The sequence below is a fragment of the Acyrthosiphon pisum genome, chromosome A1 (assembly GCF_005508785.2).
Source record: "Acyrthosiphon pisum isolate AL4f chromosome A1, pea_aphid_22Mar2018_4r6ur, whole genome shotgun sequence".
Taxonomy (NCBI): domain Eukaryota; kingdom Metazoa; phylum Arthropoda; class Insecta; order Hemiptera; family Aphididae; genus Acyrthosiphon; species Acyrthosiphon pisum.
This window is the reverse complement of record NC_042494.1, coordinates 55,015,671-55,036,324: the sequence shown is the minus strand read 5'-3', so window position 1 is coordinate 55,036,324 and position 20,654 is coordinate 55,015,671. Positions and strand designations below refer to the sequence as shown.

The 20,654-nt window shown below is 31.2% G+C and overlaps 1 protein-coding gene across 1 annotated transcript in view; it reads right to left on the bottom strand.

Annotated features, from left to right (window-relative positions):
- Positions 1 to 2,337: 2,337 nt before the first annotated feature.
- Positions 2,338 to 20,654, bottom strand: part of LOC100164863 (POU domain protein 2) — a 41,450-nt gene continuing 23,133 nt past the window's right edge. Inside the window, exons 3-8 of the mRNA XM_001944657.5 lie at positions 12,480 to 12,536; positions 10,986 to 11,104; positions 5,040 to 5,171; positions 4,792 to 4,974; positions 4,400 to 4,712; positions 2,338 to 4,326 (exon numbers count right to left, since the gene is read on the bottom strand). Coding sequence (XP_001944692.2) covers positions 3,737 to 4,326; positions 4,400 to 4,712; positions 4,792 to 4,974; positions 5,040 to 5,171; positions 10,986 to 11,104; positions 12,480 to 12,536 — 1,394 coding nt within the window. The 3' untranslated portion in view covers positions 2,338 to 3,736. The remainder of the gene's footprint in view (positions 4,327 to 4,399; positions 4,713 to 4,791; positions 4,975 to 5,039; positions 5,172 to 10,985; positions 11,105 to 12,479; positions 12,537 to 20,654) is intronic.

Here is a 20,654-nt window from a genome sequence, read left to right as displayed (position 1 = left end):
GACCCATCGAGAGAAAACAAATAGTGCGCTGACAGCCTCTTAAGGGGGCCAAAGTTTTATCTATCTTTTAGCGTTTATTTTTGTAGAATACCTATTACCAATCATATTCATTAGGTATTTAGGTGGGTACTTAGTAAAAATTGAAAAGCATTTTTTTTATGGCTATGTGCAAATCTCGACATTAAAATCTGAACCTTTAACATAAAATGTTGAAATGTAAAATTTGTTAAAATGAATGAAATATTGACTAAAATAATTCTATAGGTATGAACTCTGAAGTATATAAAACTTAGCCCAACATAAATAGTGTTGGGTCACCAACATTAGCATTACTCTGAACTTGATAGTAATGAACAAGTAATTTCTTTCCTCAATCCTGGTTACCCCTAGTTTACTCTTATTTTCTGAATAATTTGTTTTTATTGTTGAACGTCTTGTGATGTACAATTAACAGTATTCTACTTATTCTTTTTTTCATTGAGCACCATATTAACATTACCACAAATATAGCTTTTAAATTCCTTGACATCATTCAACATATAACCAATAAATTTAAATTGGCTAAATGGCTTTGTACTTTGCACATTTTAGACCTCTTTTAGAATATGATACGGTTGTTTAGCACCCTTCTTGCACAACATCAATTTCTCCTTAAAAGCTTTCAAAGTAGATTTTTATCATAATACCTATGCTTCTTGTATTCTTAGTATCCTAGTTACCCACCACGACTATTCATTTATCTTTGAAGTCTTACAAATATACAAATTCAAACTCTCTTGCTTCATGACACATTGAAACTGACTAATAGCTTGTAAATTTTCTTTTAAAAGTGTATGTTGATGCTCCAGATCTTCTTGGAAGTCTATTTTAAAAATCCCTTTTACTCTTCTCGTAACTAGCTTCCTTTCACTATCCTAAGTCCCACAACTCTGTACGGTCATAACCACCAACCCCCTCTCACCACATTTTCAATATCTATGATGTTTTAACAAGCCCTGTTACCTATAGTTTTGTATTTGTATTGAACTGCTTGGCATTTATATTTCAATAAATAAATTAATCAGTTACATAATAATTTTCATAACATAGGTATTACTATAATATTTAATAATAATATATGTTAGAAAATCTAAATAAAAGATATGAAACTTAGTCATTAAGACTAATTTGTCATGTTAAAAAACTTAGTAAAACACTTTATTATTGCATTATTTCTTTAATGTACGTAATATTTATGTAGTTTTCACAAAAAAAATTATATTAAGGAATATTTAACAAAAATAATAATAATAATAATAATAATAATAATAATAATAAATTAAAGATACAATTATGTACATACAAAAAAAAAAAAAAAACAAAAACAAAAGAAATTGATCTACAACGTTTGGGGCAAAAAAAAATGTAAGTTAATGCTAATAGGTTAAGTAAAACTATTGTATTTTAGTACACATTGAAATTGGAAATAGGGGTGACATGACAGGTAACCAAAAATAAAAAATGAACAAGGATTTTCAGTTAATCTTTGTTTTATTATCTTAATATTTTACACATACTAATAAGACTAAAATTAGTGTCTCCTTAACATTTAGTTACCTGACACTTTTGACGTATACAAAACCGATAACACGGCCCCTAGTATTTATAATATAATAATAATAAAAAACACAAATACACTTAATAACTATTTAATTTAACTTATATTTATAAAATTATATATAATGTGTTTGTGTGTATAACATATATATTCTATACACACATTTATATATTAATTAATTTACGTTAACACACCTCTCTATTCTAATGATATGAACAATGGAACGGTATACATTGAATTTTTTGATGTTGAATTTGTTACTGAAGTTGGTAGTGCTTCTAACCTTTTTAGCACAATTAAAAACATAAGCATACTTAGAAATAATGTTAAAAGCAAACATGGTCAATGACCGGTTATTTGATCCGTTCACATTTTAGGCTTAAATGTCTTGACAGTAAACGTACACTATACATTGTCATTGTATTTAGTGCCAGGAGTCAAAACATTTAAGCCCAACTTTAAATCCACAAAAAACCTTTCTATTATAACATATTAATGTACTATAGAAGACTATTTTTAATTTTATGTGAGGGGTATGGGATATGTTGGAATTGGCTTTGTAGGCTATGTCAAAGAAAGAGGCTGAACACATAATTGTAGGAACAACATAGAAAAAAAATATTAGAATAAAATTAAAAATAATAATTTCTATAATTCTTTGTAATAATAGATAAAAAAAAAACCTAAATTATAAACCAAAATTAATAATGTAGAGAGGCTGATAACACTAATGTATATAATATTATTCTCTATGGCCTAAAAGACTTAATTTTCATTGTAAGGGATTGATAATGTTACCAACAATTTATTGGAACTAAACAAAAAACCTTGTATAACTGGCGATGTTGTTAATCCCGGTTTATTGTTTAGGTTAAAGTAAACTTACTAGAATCATTCAAAATAATAACTGGTAAATAATTACTAGGACTTAAAATATGATAAGAATTGATTTATGACTACACAATTGCCTTATGGGCAAGACTTTAGGAACTTTTGTGAAATGAATAAAAAAAGGTGGATTTTAATGATATGTGAATTAAAAAAAAAAGTTTCATATGCTGTGAATGGACCCAAAAACCGATAGTTATTGATTTTGAATTTATTTATTGAATCGAACAGGTTGAAAAAATCAAAATGTATTAATTATACAGGTTCAAGTTATAAAGTCACACTAACAAAACACAGCAAACAATGAACTATGAAAATTGTTATTGTCTCCTCGAATGTTTTCATTATATTTTAATTCTTAAAACAAAACAAAAAAGTTGTACTTTTTTCAAGTCTCCAGGTTATGTATTTGTATAATTTTAACATCATTGACACTGTCACTACTAGAGTGTATTTAATCCCAAAAAAACCACCACCTGCAACAGTGTAACAATGAAAAATGATAACGAATTTAACATACGTAGTATTCTGCAAGACATCGATTGGTGGTTTTCTTAGACTAATAACTCCGAATATTTTAACACTATAGTTCAATACAATTTTCAGATTAATAATATAATCACTTACACATATGAACTGTCTTTTAAACAGTTTTATCGAGAAACACATTAAAAAAAAATACTTACATATAAATTAATTAACAAAAGAAAGAGCGCTTGTTAGCACAAAAAAAAACTTAAAAGTTTGATTTTCAGACCGACAATGACATTATTTTGATTAATCCCCAAATTTAATGTTACTATTTACAATATGAAAAGAAATGAAATATTTCACTAACATTGTTACAACAGATCGAAAAAAAAAATACTTATCTAAATTTAAGTTACTAAGTATGATTAATTATTAAAATACTAACCACTATTACTTTGTTTGTTGCAAAATAATAACTGTATGTACAAACTATTTATAAACAGATATAGGTATACATATACAATAATATAAACATTATATTGTAATAAATTAAATCATAATTGATTACTTAATTAAGTATTGCGAGGATAGATCTTTTAATTGTTTTTATTTTCAATTATTTGTTTCAAATAGGAATCTGCTGCTAATTTTCAGTATGAAAGTCAACAAAATGTTATGTGACTAACAGAGTGATAATTTGCCATCAATAGGAGCCCTGAAATATCTACGTTGGCCGAGCTCATCAAATCCATTGTTTAGGGACGATGAGATGGACCAATGTCACTCACTGTTACTTTGATGGTGGTGATGGTGATGATGACCTCCAATGGATGGAGAAGATACAAGTGCCAGAGGATGTCCTGGAGAAGTTAGCATAGGAAACATGTCACTCTGGTTTTGTACTGACATTGAAGCGGTAAACATATCTGTGTTGGTGGATGTGGTTTGACCAGCCATAGTTGTTGTTGGCGGATTAATGCGTTTCTCTTTTTGCCTGCGGTTACAGAACCATACACGCACCACTTCTTTTTCCATGGATAGGTTATCGGCCAGTATTGATATTTCTTCAGATGTAGGCTTGGGATTTGCTCTAAATGCTTTTTCTAAAGAATATCTTATAGACGTTTCAATGGACGTGCGTTTCTTGCGACGTCTTCCAATTGCTTCTGGCGTTGTCAGAGGATTACACAATGCACTAGGGTTGGTCATTGTACTATCAGCATCTACAAGCCACTTTTGCAACAGTGGTTTTAACTTGCACATGTTTTTAAAAGACAAATTCAATGCTTCAAACCTAGATATTGTTGTTTGAGAGAAATCATTGCCATACAGTTTTCCCATTGCAAGGCCTACATCACCTTGAGTAAAACCTAAATAGAGAATTTAGAAAATTAATAAAATTGATTCAATGTTATTTAAATGTGCAAAATGTAATATCCTTACCTAATTTGATGCGTCTTTGCTTAAAGAGTTTAGCAAACTGTTCTAATTCTTCGAGATCGGTGGTATCATCAGTGCTAGTTTTTGTTTCTGCCAATCGGCTTAGAGCGGCTGCTGCAGATAGATCTAAGTCATTATTAGATGATTGGGTCTGAGCAGAGTGTTTAGAATGATGGGATGGTGTTGAAGAAGCAGCTGGACGTATCGACTGATTAGGACCATTTCCAACTGGAGAATGCTGATGGTTGTTAGTCATATTTTGAGCCTGTTGGATCTGTTGCAGTTGAAGTGATGCTTGAGTCAATGCTTGATGAACCTAAATATTACATGTTTTTATTATTAATGACCAGTTAACAATTACAAATATATGTAAAATAATCTTCTATTTAATTTACTTGATTTTGGAAAAAAAACGGAGTCTGGTTCTGATGAGATGCTGTAGACTGTCTCATTAATAAATATTGAATCTGTTGCTGGAAAAGTGCCTGAAGTTCTTGAGGCGTTAGAGAAGATTGGCCACCTGGTGGACTTCCGATCAATGGATTGCTTTGCGGCGATAACACTCCCAATCCAGGAATCTATAAAATATTAAAAACATATTAGATATGGATATTGTAAATTTGATAATATATTTTAATTATACCTGTGCGAATTGCTGACTTTGCAGTGCAGCTAATGGATCACTGCCACTTGTTACATTTGCTGAACAATTTCCCGATGGTCCGGTACTGCTAACGCCTGAGCTCGAAGAGCTACCAGAATGTCTGTGCGAAACCTGAAAAAGTAAATAAAACTGTTCAAATATTGAAACATTCATTGCTTCTTAAGAAACATATTTTTTATTTTTTTATGAAAATTTATTACAAATCATTTTCTATAGAATTTATATTTGAATATTATGTAAAATATAAAATAAAGAGAAAATCAAAATGGATTTCTGAATGCCCAAGTGGGTAAATTATAGAAGAGTTATGCAAATATTATAGAGGTTCTATAGTGCACTGCAACATTAAAAAATCGTGTACTAAATGTGTTTAAGTGTATGGATGTGAGTAAACGTGTAATTTAAAAACAATTCGTTTAAAAAATAAAACATTACCCAGAAATTCAAAACGAAATGAAATTAAAGGATTAATATATTATTATTATAATATTACTCGAATGTCGAACTTACACAAACAGAAAAAAAAAACGAAATCCATATAGTAGTAATCTAATGGTATATTAACATATACCGAACGGATCACGTTTATTTTGAAAATTATAAACGCAAACTCATGGTTTTTTACAAATAATAATTGTGTGAAAATATTTATCGCGAGTAATGCGAACCACCGATTAACAGAAACGCTATCAGAACAAAATAAACAAAATAATAATAATTTTTTTTTTTCGGTGATTTCTGCGTGGAGGGGCGATGTGATTTCGGGGAAAATTTAAATCGAATACGTGAAACGACTACTGGAAAACGTATGCTCGCGAGTCGCACGTCATAGTCGGTCGTCGCAGTTACGCGAGTATTGGCGCGAAAAACGAAAGGACGTTTAAAGTTCGCGCGTGGTAATTGTCTCCCTCGAGACACACAAAAGTTTTATTGTCGTCAGTGTGCGTTGTGCCTTCATCGTGTTGTAGGTAGGTAGGTACATAATAATAATATAATAATAATAATAATAATAATAATAATAGTTAAATTGTAATATATATTGTATATAATACTATTTAATATTACGGTGACTTGTCGTATGGTTTTTCGATCGTGTTGTTTACAAATTGTGCAATCACCGTTTGCATTATAAATGTACAATGTATAATAATATTGTATAATGAGATAATGTACGAGCGACCGACGACGACGCGTGGAAAAACGTAACTGGAAATTAACGACAAACGTGGCGGCGGAGGATATACGTGACATTACACGAGGTCAGCGACGGCTGTAAGTACGCGATCTAATAATAATAATAATAGTATACAATACATATGTATTATAATACGAAATTGTAACACAATATACACAATAATGTCGTATCCGATAGACAATTTGGATGGATAGGCAAAAGCGCAATACGAGTGGAAAAAAAACGGTATTATTATTATTGTGCGTAATAAACACACATTTTAGGTATATGCACCGAAAAAACTATGACTTGTTTTTTGTAACCGAACACCGGCTGCCTGTTTTTTATCGAGTTTTTTCATTATTTCGTTGTACCTAGATGTAGGTATAGTATAGTATAGGTGGTTCACGCGTCGCGTCGGTGGCACGCGATCGTCGTTATTTTTTTTTATCTCTGAACGGTTTTACATTTTTCCCCCGTTTCTTCCTTATCGTTTTGCGTGTTATAATTGCGAAAAAAGATAGCAAATGCGCAAATCTCTTAAAAAATAAAACCCTACGATGCCAATACATATCGATTGATCATTGAAACGGATAAAAAAACAATGCATGCACGCAAACACACACACTAGGTGCTCAGATTTTAAAAATAATAACATAGTAAACATTTTGATAACATATTATGCACCCATATTATAGTCCTTGCTACAATGCTTCCCAAGTAACCAAACTATTTTTTTACCATTAAAATAGGTGTAGCTGCTATTATTGATTTATTCCCGAGGTTGAGCTAATCTGTTGCCAACCATTAACCATAACTATAGTATTTAGTGTAGTGTCCAAATTAATAAATTATTACCATGGGATTTTTACCGATAATAATTGGGTTTTTATAGTTGATAAACGATTTATTCTTGAAGAAAATCAAATCAAATAGGAATTATAAAATATTTAAGTTCCCATTATTGTCATATAACTATAGGACAATCATGAGTTATATTATACTATGATCTAATTGGATAGGTACGTGGAGTTTTTACACTGTTTTTTTGGTTTCAGTCAGGAGTTCAGGACACTAGGCTAAAAAACAGTCCTGATCCTGTATAACACACAACGTCTAAAATATTGTGAGTGAGCATAGATTCAGGTATGTAAGAAGTGTAGTTCTAGTGTGTATAATAATAATTGACACGTCCGACGGTGGCGAGAGAAAACCTTTTCGGGGAAAATAATAATTTTCCATCGCCGCCATCTTTACCGAGACCAGGAAAAGCCATTAGGAAGAACGCTGGGGCCTTATTACGACGAGCGTTGACATCGTGGCGGTGGTGGGGAGGAGTATCGCAGAGGAGTCTATATAGGTACCTACGCGTTTCGCCAAAGTTATTAATCAATTTCTATCAACCGGTAGATGTACATTATACAGTGTGTGTGTGTCATTGTTTTCGTTGCCTCGTCGAACGATGTCTTTTACGCCATACGAGCGGGCATGTGCGCGAATATATGACGGCTGTCAAAATTCCTTTTATTTAATTATAACTTATTTCCCTCGTCGACGTGCTGTGTTGTTTTTGGGCTGTGCGGCCACGTGCGCTTTAGGACGTAAGGCATTCGGTGGCGCGACGGCTATACACCAAACTTTCGTTGAAATCTAATGAAAAAATAATCATTCCCCTATTATACCCTTCATCTTGCCCCGCTGTCGCCTTGCCCCCGAAAATATCGATTTTTACGATATTCATATAATCGTAATAGAATATTGTAGAGACGCGCAAGTATATACCGTAAGTGGAACACCTCTTGTCTGTGATAAGCGTAATATAGGACAACAATAATATTATACGAGTTCACTCGTATAAACATATTATGGAACGAGTAGAAAACAAATATTTTAACTTTACCGGTCAGACGCAGTCTTTTCGAACTATCGTGTCATATTTCGTCCCGATTATTTTTAATATTGTTACCTACGTTCGAATATCGGCCAAAATGCTGTCGCCTTTCTATCCGCAAAATTCTAAAATAAACGGTACTATGGCATCAATGGTGACACGACAACATTTCTATATATTATATTGTAAAATGAAACGAAAATCGTAGGTACGTTTCAAATGGAAATTCAAGATGGTAAATTTCAAATTTGAATTTTAAATTCGAACACGGTATAAATATAATCTTGGATGTCGAGTAAAAAAAAAATTGTATATAAATTGCAGATAATATAATATAATATGGGATTCGATAAGTTATATGTGTGTAACTGTTCAAGACAGTTCGTATGTGTGTTTTATTGTGGATACATATTCGATGAGTTCCCATATATTATATATAACACACACAGCATGTTTGCTGAAATCGAAAGGGGCGATTTTTTGCGCCTTTTATGAGTTTTTTATTTATTTAAATAGCATACGTCTGGCCCTTATTTTGACCGCAGTTCGCACTCTTTTTGTGCCGGACTATATTAAAGAAGGGTCGAATATTAGATAGCCTCGAGCCACACATATTATGTTTAATATATATATAGGAAACCTATCGATGTATAATCTTCAATAGACTGTAAATGTTTAAATATTCGGACGGAAGTAGTCTAACGCGTATCAAAGGCATGTTGACCGGACACTCGGAATACATTACAGCGATATAAGACATCGCATTATTATACAATGAAAACAGATCGGACTGTCTAATAATATAATATATATATATATATATACGATAATATGTATATACACCCCTAACCTATATATTAGGCGTGTGGGAAATTACCATTCGCGTACAATGTACATATTATAATATATAGTATAGGTGCATTACCTATATACCTACATGTGCTTTGTGCGTATATTGCGTATAAATACTAGGTCGGAAAATGATTAATATATCACATTAGAAATAAATGTAGAGTGAGCTGAATATAACTCCTCGTCCACATTAATACATACATTGTAAGGCGACTAGAGAAAAATGTATTGGTACACCTAGGTACGCGCACAGGATAATTTTTTTCCAACGACTTGAATAATTATCCAGCCTGTGGGTTAACGGCCCCAGCAGATGAGCTCCAGTATGGGTATACATTAATAATGTGAGATACGATATTATATTATAATATAATATTATACATGATATGTATATGTGTGAGTGTGTGTGTGTCTGTTTATTATAATATACTACACAACACGTAGAAACGTCGAATTTTGTGCGCGTCGTTATTTACAAGCGCACCGCCGCCGAGGCCGTCGTGATTTCTCTGCACGAGCGTTGTTGTACGAGAAATTACAAACTATACAGATAGGTTAATACCTGCGCGTAATTAGTGGCGGCGAGCGTGGAATTTATTAAATCGTCGGGTAGCGCAAGCAGTTTGCAGTGCGCCTCTAATCGCGCCCGTCCCCCGGGGCTCCGGTAAAACACCTAACGACAAGGCGTAAAACAAACACCACCCGACACTATGGCCGACTATATTATATTATACACTTAATATATAATAATTTTGAACCGCGAGTACGTAGCGAGGTTATTTTTTTTATTTTTTGTGTGACGTTTTAATATTATAATCATTATTATATACGTAATATTTTGTTGGTTAGGTACACGTACGCGAGGCTCCGATGGTTATATTAATATGTTGTATGTATGTGTGTATGTATGTATGGTACGTACGTATCATAATATAGTGTTACCTATTGAGTATAATATGTATATTATAATATAATAGGTATACACCGTAATGTTCGCAGCGACCTGTTATGATATCGTGGTTCAAGTGTTGGGAAACATAAACGTATCTACAATCCGTCATACCTATAACTATATACAGTTGTATAATGCCTACACATTGTGGGCGTAATCTATAAATGCATTTCATGAATAATCATTGTGATTTGTGATAACCGATAAACACGCCGTTAGTTTTGAATAACGAAAAGTAAAAAATCTCAAGTATTTATTAATGTCGTTTGTACGAATAATATTTCGATCCATGATATTATTATAATACCATAATAACGAACGAGTCCTTGCATAAATCGTCGAATTAAATGCAGATTTTCATTTTAACTTCGAGTATAGTTGATTAAATTGTAGGTATGGGTTAGTAATATAGTAAACAAGAGCTCTGAGCTAGTGCTAACGTTATATACAATGTGTGCAGTGAACACAAATATTGAAACATGTTCAAATATGCAATTACCTACTTATATTTTCAAAAACATTTCACAATATTGTAATGCATAGCAGTTACTGAACTTATGAATAATTAAGTGAAATAGCTGGTAGGTATTAATAATACCGTATTATAATATTATTTTTTTTAAAATATTTTTCAAACTACCTATAGCCATGTGTTTAATATAAAATCTCATTAACGGGAGCTATGTAGCGAATTTATTTTATTTGTTATACTTATAAGTCACTTATACATTATCTAATTTAATAAAATAAATAAAATGTTAAGTTAAAGTTTATTTTAAGCTTTATTGTTTTATATTATATACCTATTTATATAGGTTTATTATTTATTTTGTACATTATTCTTTTGCATATTTCGCATATTTAGAATTGAATAGAACATATTTAGATAAAATCATATCTTTTTACAAATTTTACTTTGACTTTTAAAGAATATTGGAAGAATATTTTTAACTTTTTAAGAGAATATTAGCATCTTATTTTGGCTATTTTAAGAGAATATTTTTACGATAATACTAATAATATTTTAACTATAACAGATACTTCATTAAAATTTACCAAGTTTAATGCTCCAATTCTGTCTGGTGATCCATCTGAGTTGAGCAACAAATCACTTCCAGTACTGTCCTCGCTGTGATCAACGATATCTTCCACCCTTTCCTCGTCACCATTATCATCTATAACACAAAAGATAATATTAATCACAGTTTTATAATGGAAAAAAAATCGTTCCATAACCGATTTCAAAGTTTTAACAAGCTTCATACTAGACATTAGTACATTCAATTCATACATAAATCATTTGATGTACAATACTTTTTGTATTGCTTGGCTCGTGCACGAAAGGGGTGTTATTTGCGACGAGCATCACCCTTTTTGTAGAAAGGGTTTAAAAAAATGATTATCGAATAATTTACGCTTCTATAATACAGCACCATGATTGGGCCGATGATGAATTGTGTGTAGGGACAAAAGACGATTACAAAAAACTAACCCCGCATCTAAGTCGTGTACTTTTGCAATTGGTTAGTTATGCAAACGAGGGTTCGCATTGAACATGGCTTCCAACTACCCTTTTTTAACCCGTTGAATGCGCGTAACACACGCCCAATTTATAAAGCCAACATAGTTTTTCTAGTTTTACTGACGTTTCAATTTTTCACGGTTCTAAACTTTAAGTTATGGTTTTGTTAATAAAACGGATTATATAATACATCGTGTTAACATTTTATTTTTATTTTAAATATAATTTATTATTATGTAATGTTTTTTTATACTATTTTATTAGTATTATCTACATCCTATAAAAATTAGGGCTGAATTGTGATGACCATTGTTATTGAGGGTTGCACCAGATTTTATACCCAATCAGTAATGTCAAATCCTCTGTTAATTATGCTGGTGCCCGTATGTCTAGTTTTGTTGAATATAAATAAAATAAATATATAGGTACCTAGTCTAAGTGTGCTCACTAATGTTAAAATTAGGACAAGTTTTGAACATTTTCAAAACTAGTATTATTATCTTTACAAACAAGAGAAAATCTTGCTGAATCACTTTTACCCCTATATGCGGGCTAAATTGTACTTTTTACTTAGAAAAATAAATTTCGTTCAATGTCAATCATGAGAGAAATATTTTCCCATAAACGATTAGGGGTTGATTTTAAAGCCAAAAATATAGTTTTACGGGTTCACGAGCACACAAATTGAGCCTATCCTATATGCAGTTTTTATATTATATGCAGAAATATAGGGAGTGAATCTTTTTTACCCCATTTTCACCCTCTTATATGGTTTTACATTTACTTGATTTTAACCCCTGAAGTTATGATCGAGGTTAAACCAGATGAGCTGTATGCTATTGTATATTCACTATACGATATTGTTTTTAATCAAATTCATTATTTTATGAGTACCTATATGTATAATATACTCGATAATTAAGTATAATATCGTATATTATAGAGTAAACACTAAACATGTATACAAAATACTTTAGTTACACTTACCTAACCTAATCTAACCAAAATAAAAATATTTCTAAACTTACCTTCTTCAGGAGTTGGTGATTGAGACTTTTCACTTTTAATACTCTGGGCATCGATACCTGTAAAAAAAAAAAAGAAACTATTATCATTACACTATTCTATTTCATGGTATAAAGAGGGTTCTGTTTCAAAGGGTTGTGGGCTCGTGCTATGTGGCTGTTGTGTTGTGTTTCTGTTCCTCACCCGTACACTGCCTAAAGGGAATCGGTCGAGATATTTTGAATAGAGTCGGCACGAGATATTATACAAGGACCTGATTTATACACACATTTCCTATTGTTAAGGGACGTGACCAAAGCGGTTATAAGCGAAGGGTAAGCTATTGACAAAATACAGCACGTGATATCAGTAGCTATTTTTTTTTATTATTATTTCTAACAATTTCCAATTATATAATCAATTATTATTATTTTTTTTTATAATATTCTTAAGTCAAAATTCGAGATATATTTTCCCACGAGTAATTTCAAGTTTGTTAATGACCAAAGTTAATATTATATAAGATCGTTTAATTTCTAAAACTAAACTCTGATGTTAATTTCCCAACGGACTTGAAATACCAAACCTATATGAGATAAAATGTATAGCAAAAAAAACTTTTATCTATACATTTTTTCATATCTTACAATAACTCAGATCACGTTTTCACAATATTAATACAAATAGAAACTCGTTGAAAATAAAACGTGAAAAATCTAACAGCAGTACGCCAGTACTTATATAGCTAAAAATGACCACAACGAACGTATGAAAATTCACGAGTTTCATAAGAAAGACTTAGGGATTCGCAAAACACATTGAACTATTATACAAGACGAGTGAAAAAAGATAAAGGCCATAAGTAGTATGTATTCCCAAGGGTGACATTTCGTGTTCGAAAGTGCGATTTAGTCAGAAGTGATGTGTCTTATTTATACGAACGTAACGCGCCAAAAAAGACAACCCAAACACCCTATGGCCATTTATTACGTTTAACCTCGGTGGACTATATTTTTTTTGTGTATAAGGAACCCCTTAGTTGAGGGGAAACAAACACGAAAGGTGATGGGAAATTTAAATTTATACACCAAAGCGCCTGTCGAACGAGTCCAATAAGTCAGTTAAATATAAATAATGGTCAGTCGTTAGTTGGTCAGTTTACCTCTAAAATTTTACTTTTGAATTTTATACCAAGGCCATATGAATTAATAATTTCCTTGTGATCGGGATGTATATACGTTTCATAAAGGGACGGGGATTTCTATCATGTCTGTTTTTAAATTTGACGAATCGTATACGCAACTTTAATCCAATAAAAAATTCAAGAGCACGTCTATTACACACTTTAACGAATTATTGACAGTGGATACTCAACGTCAAGTTAAAAATTTTTTTTAAAAGAATGCTCTCTTCAAAATATAAAAATAAAATCAATTTAGTTATTATTAACGTGAGACATTTTTGGATTTAATGGATATAAGTTTGTAAAATTAAAAAATGTTTTTTTATTTGTTATTTATAAGGCATCAACATAATATGATACAGAATCTAAAAATTATACAAAATACCAGAATAATATACCTAAGCATACTTTATAGGTCATAATAATTAAAATACTGACCAACAACAAAAAAAAAAATGTAAAATATTGTCATATTGCAATATTTAACAAACATAAATTAGGTATGTTATTGAAATTTAGATTTTTTTGGTGTTATTCATAAAACTGATGTTGTAATTAATCATCGACCACATTATTGCAGAATACTGAAGGTGTAAAATAGCTCTGTAGGTTTTATACTGATAATAGACAAAATATTAGTTAGATACAAGTAATAATGTTAGGTTGGTCGTTTGTGTTTGTCTACAGCGGACTACAATTATTTTTCTCATAATATATTATAAAAGGACCTTTTGATTTCACTAACTCGCAGAATGACTCATTTAGATATTGATCGTTGTTTGTGTGTGACATATTCTAATACCCTCGCAAATAAGAGCGACCGTGCATGCGTAATCCATATACATATAGGCGAAAAATCCCCAAAAATGAGGGTAGTTTTTGTCTCGAAACTGGATATATGTACACGGAATACATTATAGTAATACAGCTCTGTGAATGTTTGCCGCACGTATATTCATTATATTCCCCAATACATCGCAGATGTTGGCTCGGGGGCGGGCTGTAATATAGGGGTCAGCAAATCTTGCATATACGAGTGAGCTGTAGTCTGAATCATTCACCAAGGGAGAATAATTTGAATCGGGAGTTTTTTTTTTATGAAAAAAACAAAAATGAATAAATAAATAGACATCAGCAGTAAACAGGCCAAAATACAAAGAACATAATTTGAATTTCCATCGAAAAAGAATATAAAATTTAGTATTGGCGAATACTATTTTAATAATTTAAGCATGGTTCAAAAGGTTCACCCTAAACAAATAAGTAAAATAGCTAGTATACTCGTATACGTTAAAAATGAAGGGCTAAAATAATACCCTCTTCCTTCACCACACTACTGGCCAAAAACGTCGGAATACCTATCTTATTTATTCTGGTCACTACTTCCATAACTAGGCTGTGGTATTATAACAGTATGTAAATTAAACAAAATATTTCAAACACACGGATTATCACGACATATTCGGTATACATATTCCACGCGCGTGTGGCTTATAATATTTAGTAGGGTATTAAAATTGGAAGGATGTATACTGTGTGTGTATGTGGGTGTGTGCGTGTGTGTGTATATTTTTGCATTATATATTTCCAATAACACCAGGCTACCCATTCATTGTGAAAATATACATCATACAAAATACCACCAGCAGTTTTGAAAATGCCGATTCAGGGTCGATACGGACATTTAAAATGTATATTTTATTATTGTACACATTATAATCTTCGACACATGTGCACTGCGTACTATCTATACATTATATGCTAATCCTGCCATCCTGGGCTGACCACTGGGTCCTGTATCTCAGGTAGAAAGAGCGATTTCTTTGGAAATAGTTTGAACAGACCCCGGTACCTGACAAAAGACCGTATCCAACGCCTGTACACATTGACCTGCAGATATTTTTGTATTATTATGATTTCTACGGACAAAAAAACGTGACCATAGGAATATTCTTATATATAAATAAAAAAATATTATTTTTTTCAAGTATAAGTTTATGAACTATAATAATAATAATATGTATAACTGTTATATTAAAATAATAAATATAACTATTATGTTCAAATAAAATTAATTATAGGTACCTACGTAGTAAAATGTTTTTGGGGAAAAAATAACTGATAGGTCTAACTTACTAGGCATGTATGTTTTATACTTCAGTTTTTTTTTCAGTAAGTTGACAAAAACTCTTCTCCCTCTTCAAAACTCCCTTTTCAATTATTTCCCATTAACTATTTCATTATGGTGTCCACTACAACACGCATATAAGTTATCAGCCCCTTCCAAACACCCCAAACGGCAAACTCTAAAGGCTGTTAATAATAAATATCTCTCCTCCCCTACCTCAGTCCTCAGACATTAGTTGAAAGTTCTTCATTCCCTAAACTGAGAACCAACATGTGCATAATAGATCCGTCATCTTGAAACCGAGTATATTATATTAAACGATGATAATATTACTCTTTTTGTAACAGAAATGTAAGTACCACCTATTATATATATGAGTAAAATGATATAATTTTTCTAAATAGAAATTAGAAACTCTGAGAGCCACGGACAAGTTCATATTACGTCTTATTAAATTCAACAATCAAAAATACAAAATAAAACAACATAATATAATACGATACAAACAATGTAGAGTTATCATAATCAAACAAGCAATAAGTATCGACTTCGTGTCTATGACTGGTCACGTAATATAGAAGAAAATAAAACGTATTAGGAAAGAATAATTTATATTCCTTAGAATAAAACTTTCTCCAAGTTAAATATTTTATTTTAAAGTAACATAGAAAGCGAACAAACAATCGTAATTTTAAATTATAAGCGGTTTAAAAATTGGATATACACAAAGTTATCATACCTAACAAAAATATTATGCTAAACAACGTGTAATTGGATACTTGCCATTGATTGAACGGTACACACGATTGTATGAGTCAATAACGTTATTATGTTTACATTATTATTATTTGACAATAGATAGTTAAATTTTAAATTTTTGTTTGTTATTCTTATACGCAAAATACTAAAATGTAAGCATTTTATTGAATAATATTTACTATTTTGGTTATACTAGTCATAATAAAGTATAAAGACTTACTCGGATAAGGAAAATATTTAGTGATTTCAATAAATGGTTCCATCGTTCCTATTTAAATTACTATCACAGCCATAAACGTTAAAACACGTGAATTATTGGATCGATATTTACGGAACGAACGATTCATCAACACTCAACGTACTACACTATTCAAATATATTATATTCGAACCTAATTTCGACGTTATTTTATCCCCACCTACGTTAAAATTTTGTTTATTTTTGTATGTGCAGCGTTACAGATTTTTATTACCTGCCTAAAATGTAGTTTTTCTACCTTCCAGATGGGTTCAATTGTATCTCGAAATTCCTGCTGAACAATATGTATAAAAAGTAAAGACCATCACAAAACATTTAATGTGAAACACGGTTTGGGTGTTTGACACACGTACTACACACGCCAGTTATTCATATTTCAAAAACACCTAATGTTTTATTCAAGGAGAAAGATGTATAATATTATGAATACTCGGTATTCATAATGATTTATATATATCTGATTGCTATTAAAATTATTACTTTTTTTAACCTATTTTTATACTATACGAATACGATAACTATAGACGAATAAAAGTCAGACCATATATTTAACATAAAATTTAAAAACAAAATACAATTGTAGCAATAATAATTTCACAATTTGAGAAACCCTGTAAATCTGCATGCAATCCTTGAATTCAATACGGCTTTACACGTTCGAAATTCTTGGCACCCTGCTGATTATTTTTGAATAAACATTTTTCAATTGAATTTATATGGGTAGCGTTTTTAGATGATTCTCCCTTTGATGTCGGTACCTACCTATATTTTACTTATCAAATACCAAATAGCTTTTATGGTTATCTTCCGGTTTCTACCAGAATCGTTTTTAGCAATCATTCTTCACCACTAAAAAGTAAAATAAATCTACCCCCAACGTTACGATATTGCGACGTTACTCATTTCACGCCTTTTGAACATGATCACTCGCCCTTGGCCAAATACAGCTTATTTATGATGTCCACACGCTTGCTTATAAAGTATGCACCCACTTACTTATTTAACGAAAAAACTACTTTAAAACATTGTAATGGCTTCATAAAATGTTACTACAAATATTTGAATTATCTGTTATGGATAGAATAGTATTTACAAAAAAATCGCGGATATTATCAATAAATATAAAAATAATATGTTCTTTTTTACTAATAATTATTCAGATATGCGAAAAATTGTTTTCAAACAGAATAATAATACTTGTTGAACTTGGGTTTTATCGCTCAGTCCATTTAACTACTACACATCGTTATGTTGAGGGGCTGAAAACGGTGGAGAAAATCTGAACAACTATAGGCCTAAAACGAAAAAAATGACCGAATATAAAAAAGGGGTGAATGATACACAAGCACGAGTTTATGATAGCATGTTTTCATCGTATTACAAGATGTGCCACCCTCGCATACTCGTTTGTTTTTTTATGCGCTTTTCGCATGTCTGCACATATAAATCAGAGATTCGTAACACCTGCTGTTGAAATGCAATAGTCCCTTAATATATATATAAAAAAAATTATACTACCGATATCCTTGCAATGTCTACATTTACAAGGCCACCTCTTGTATACCCCATGCAATCCAAGATATTTTCATTGTTTTTTTTCTTTTTATTCTAGCTCTCGATTACTTAGACCATTCTTTTCTATATAGCAGGTGTCTTTAAGTGAGCATAACTAATTTGTAAAATTCAACTATAGTTATAAATAATTTAGCGTTTTTATTTTTGCAATAAAATGTAATTTTATTTTTACTTGAATAATAATTGTTGTTAAGTTTTCGACGTAATAGGTATCTACTCGGAACACAATTTATTTCGTTATTATTTATGCATTATATAAATTATTATTAAAAAGGATGTCGAATAACAAAATGGTAGCTCGCGAGTCGCGTTTAGCTTTATATTTTATTATGCCTGTGTCACGTGACAAAATTTCCCTTTTTATTATTACCTGTATATTTAATAGAAGGGTTGAGTGTAAGTAACGCATGCCGACATATAGCTTGTGCCAGCAGTAAAACCCTTTTGCAGTATTTTCAATCAATGAATAGCGAAATTGTTTATACTATGGTACGTGTAACGTTACTCTCTTTTTAACATGCTGGATTTAATGCGCAGTAGTTGTTTTTCTATTCATAAGGGGTGAAAAAGCACCCTATTGGCTCGAGCTATTTATTCAGCTCTTTTATTCATTTTCATATACCTGCGTTAAAAAGGGTAAAAAAACGGTTGGTTTTACCACCTGCGTCACGTGCTTGTGTCGAAATGTACACCCTTTTTTGTCATCGAAAAATGTATTTATAAAAAAAAAAATTATGTATTATAAACTTAAGATCCCGGGGTGTTAGAATTGCTAAGGAGGAAGTGAAAATTAAAGGGAGGTTCATTAATTCAACAACATATTTCTCGTAACGGATTTTTTAAAGGTACACAATGTCACAATGGTTATCCCTTTGCGAAACCAGCCTATAAAAACCGTTATGCAAAAAGGGGTGATTTTAAGGGTTGAATATCTATGGTAATTCGTTACCTGATTGGTTTATGTAGTTGAATGAAAAATAAAACAAAATGGTGATTCAAAAAATAAAGTCGTTGATAAGTTTATTTAAATCATTTCTGTTACCTCTACGTTCTATTATAGATGAAAGTTAGTATGTATAGTATTATATGAACGAAATTAAGTTCCCAGATGAAGTCAACAAATTCGTGTTAAGTGAACTTTTCAACGTTAAGACGAAAATAATTCAATCTTTCGCTTAAAAAACGTAATTTAAATGCCATTGACCAACCCTAAAATGCGTTCTATACACAGACTTATAGGTTTTTTTTATATTGTCCACCGTAATCGAATTTTGGCCGGACCCTTTCGCACGTTCCTTTAGAGTTTTACTTTAAGTGCCTTTCAATTTCGCACCCATTTACCCAAGTAGGAGTTTATTTTCTAGCTAAATAAAAGGATAAAAAACAACCACTTGGCCTTAACAGCTGTTGGCGAGTACAGGGTAAATAAATAATAGGAAGTGAATTTATTTCTTTTGTTTTGTTCGATTTCGAAATGATAAAAAAAAAAATCACTCAGGATTCCGTACACAGCCTTTGACGTTTTTTCAAAGGGCTGAGGTCAACTACAAATATATGTATATATATATATATATATGTTTAAGAAAACCAGTCACATAATTTGAACTAAATCCGATTGAAATGTAAATAGAAATAATTCGGTGGCCAAACGTCAGGCAGAGAGCGAAAACGATGAATTCGTGCTTGTGTGTTCAGTGTTCCCTCAATAATCTAAAGCAGCCGAGGGAGTAAAGATGGAAAATAGGAATTTCAAAAGGTCAGTGAGGAACAATAATACGAGATAAGAAGAGACATGGCAAAGGGCAGATAGCGTGGATACAAAGGCCAGTGAATTGGAAAAAGGGGTATGTTAAAAAACCCGCCCGATGATTGAATGTATATATATATATATATATATATATTCTTCGTGTCCTCCCCCAATTTACTTACGAGTACATATTGTGAGAATCTAGGAGTAGAAGAGGGGATGTCATATGTTTTTTTTCTCTTTGACCGTAGCTTTTCTGAGTTTAATTCTATTAAAATACCAGTCTAACGCTTCATATAATGTTTGAAGTTTTAAATAAAACCAAATTGAAAATACATTAAGAAAACATAATTATTGAATATAATATTATATAGTTAGGTACTATATGTAATCATAATTTGCACGATACCTTTTAATAAAAATAATAAAAACTGTTAAATAATATTATTATTTATTATGTACTAAGTACTTACAAAAAAAAAAAATGCAAAGGAAATATTTGAGATTAGCAAGAAAATTAGCTAGGTATATACAGAGGTATATATTGT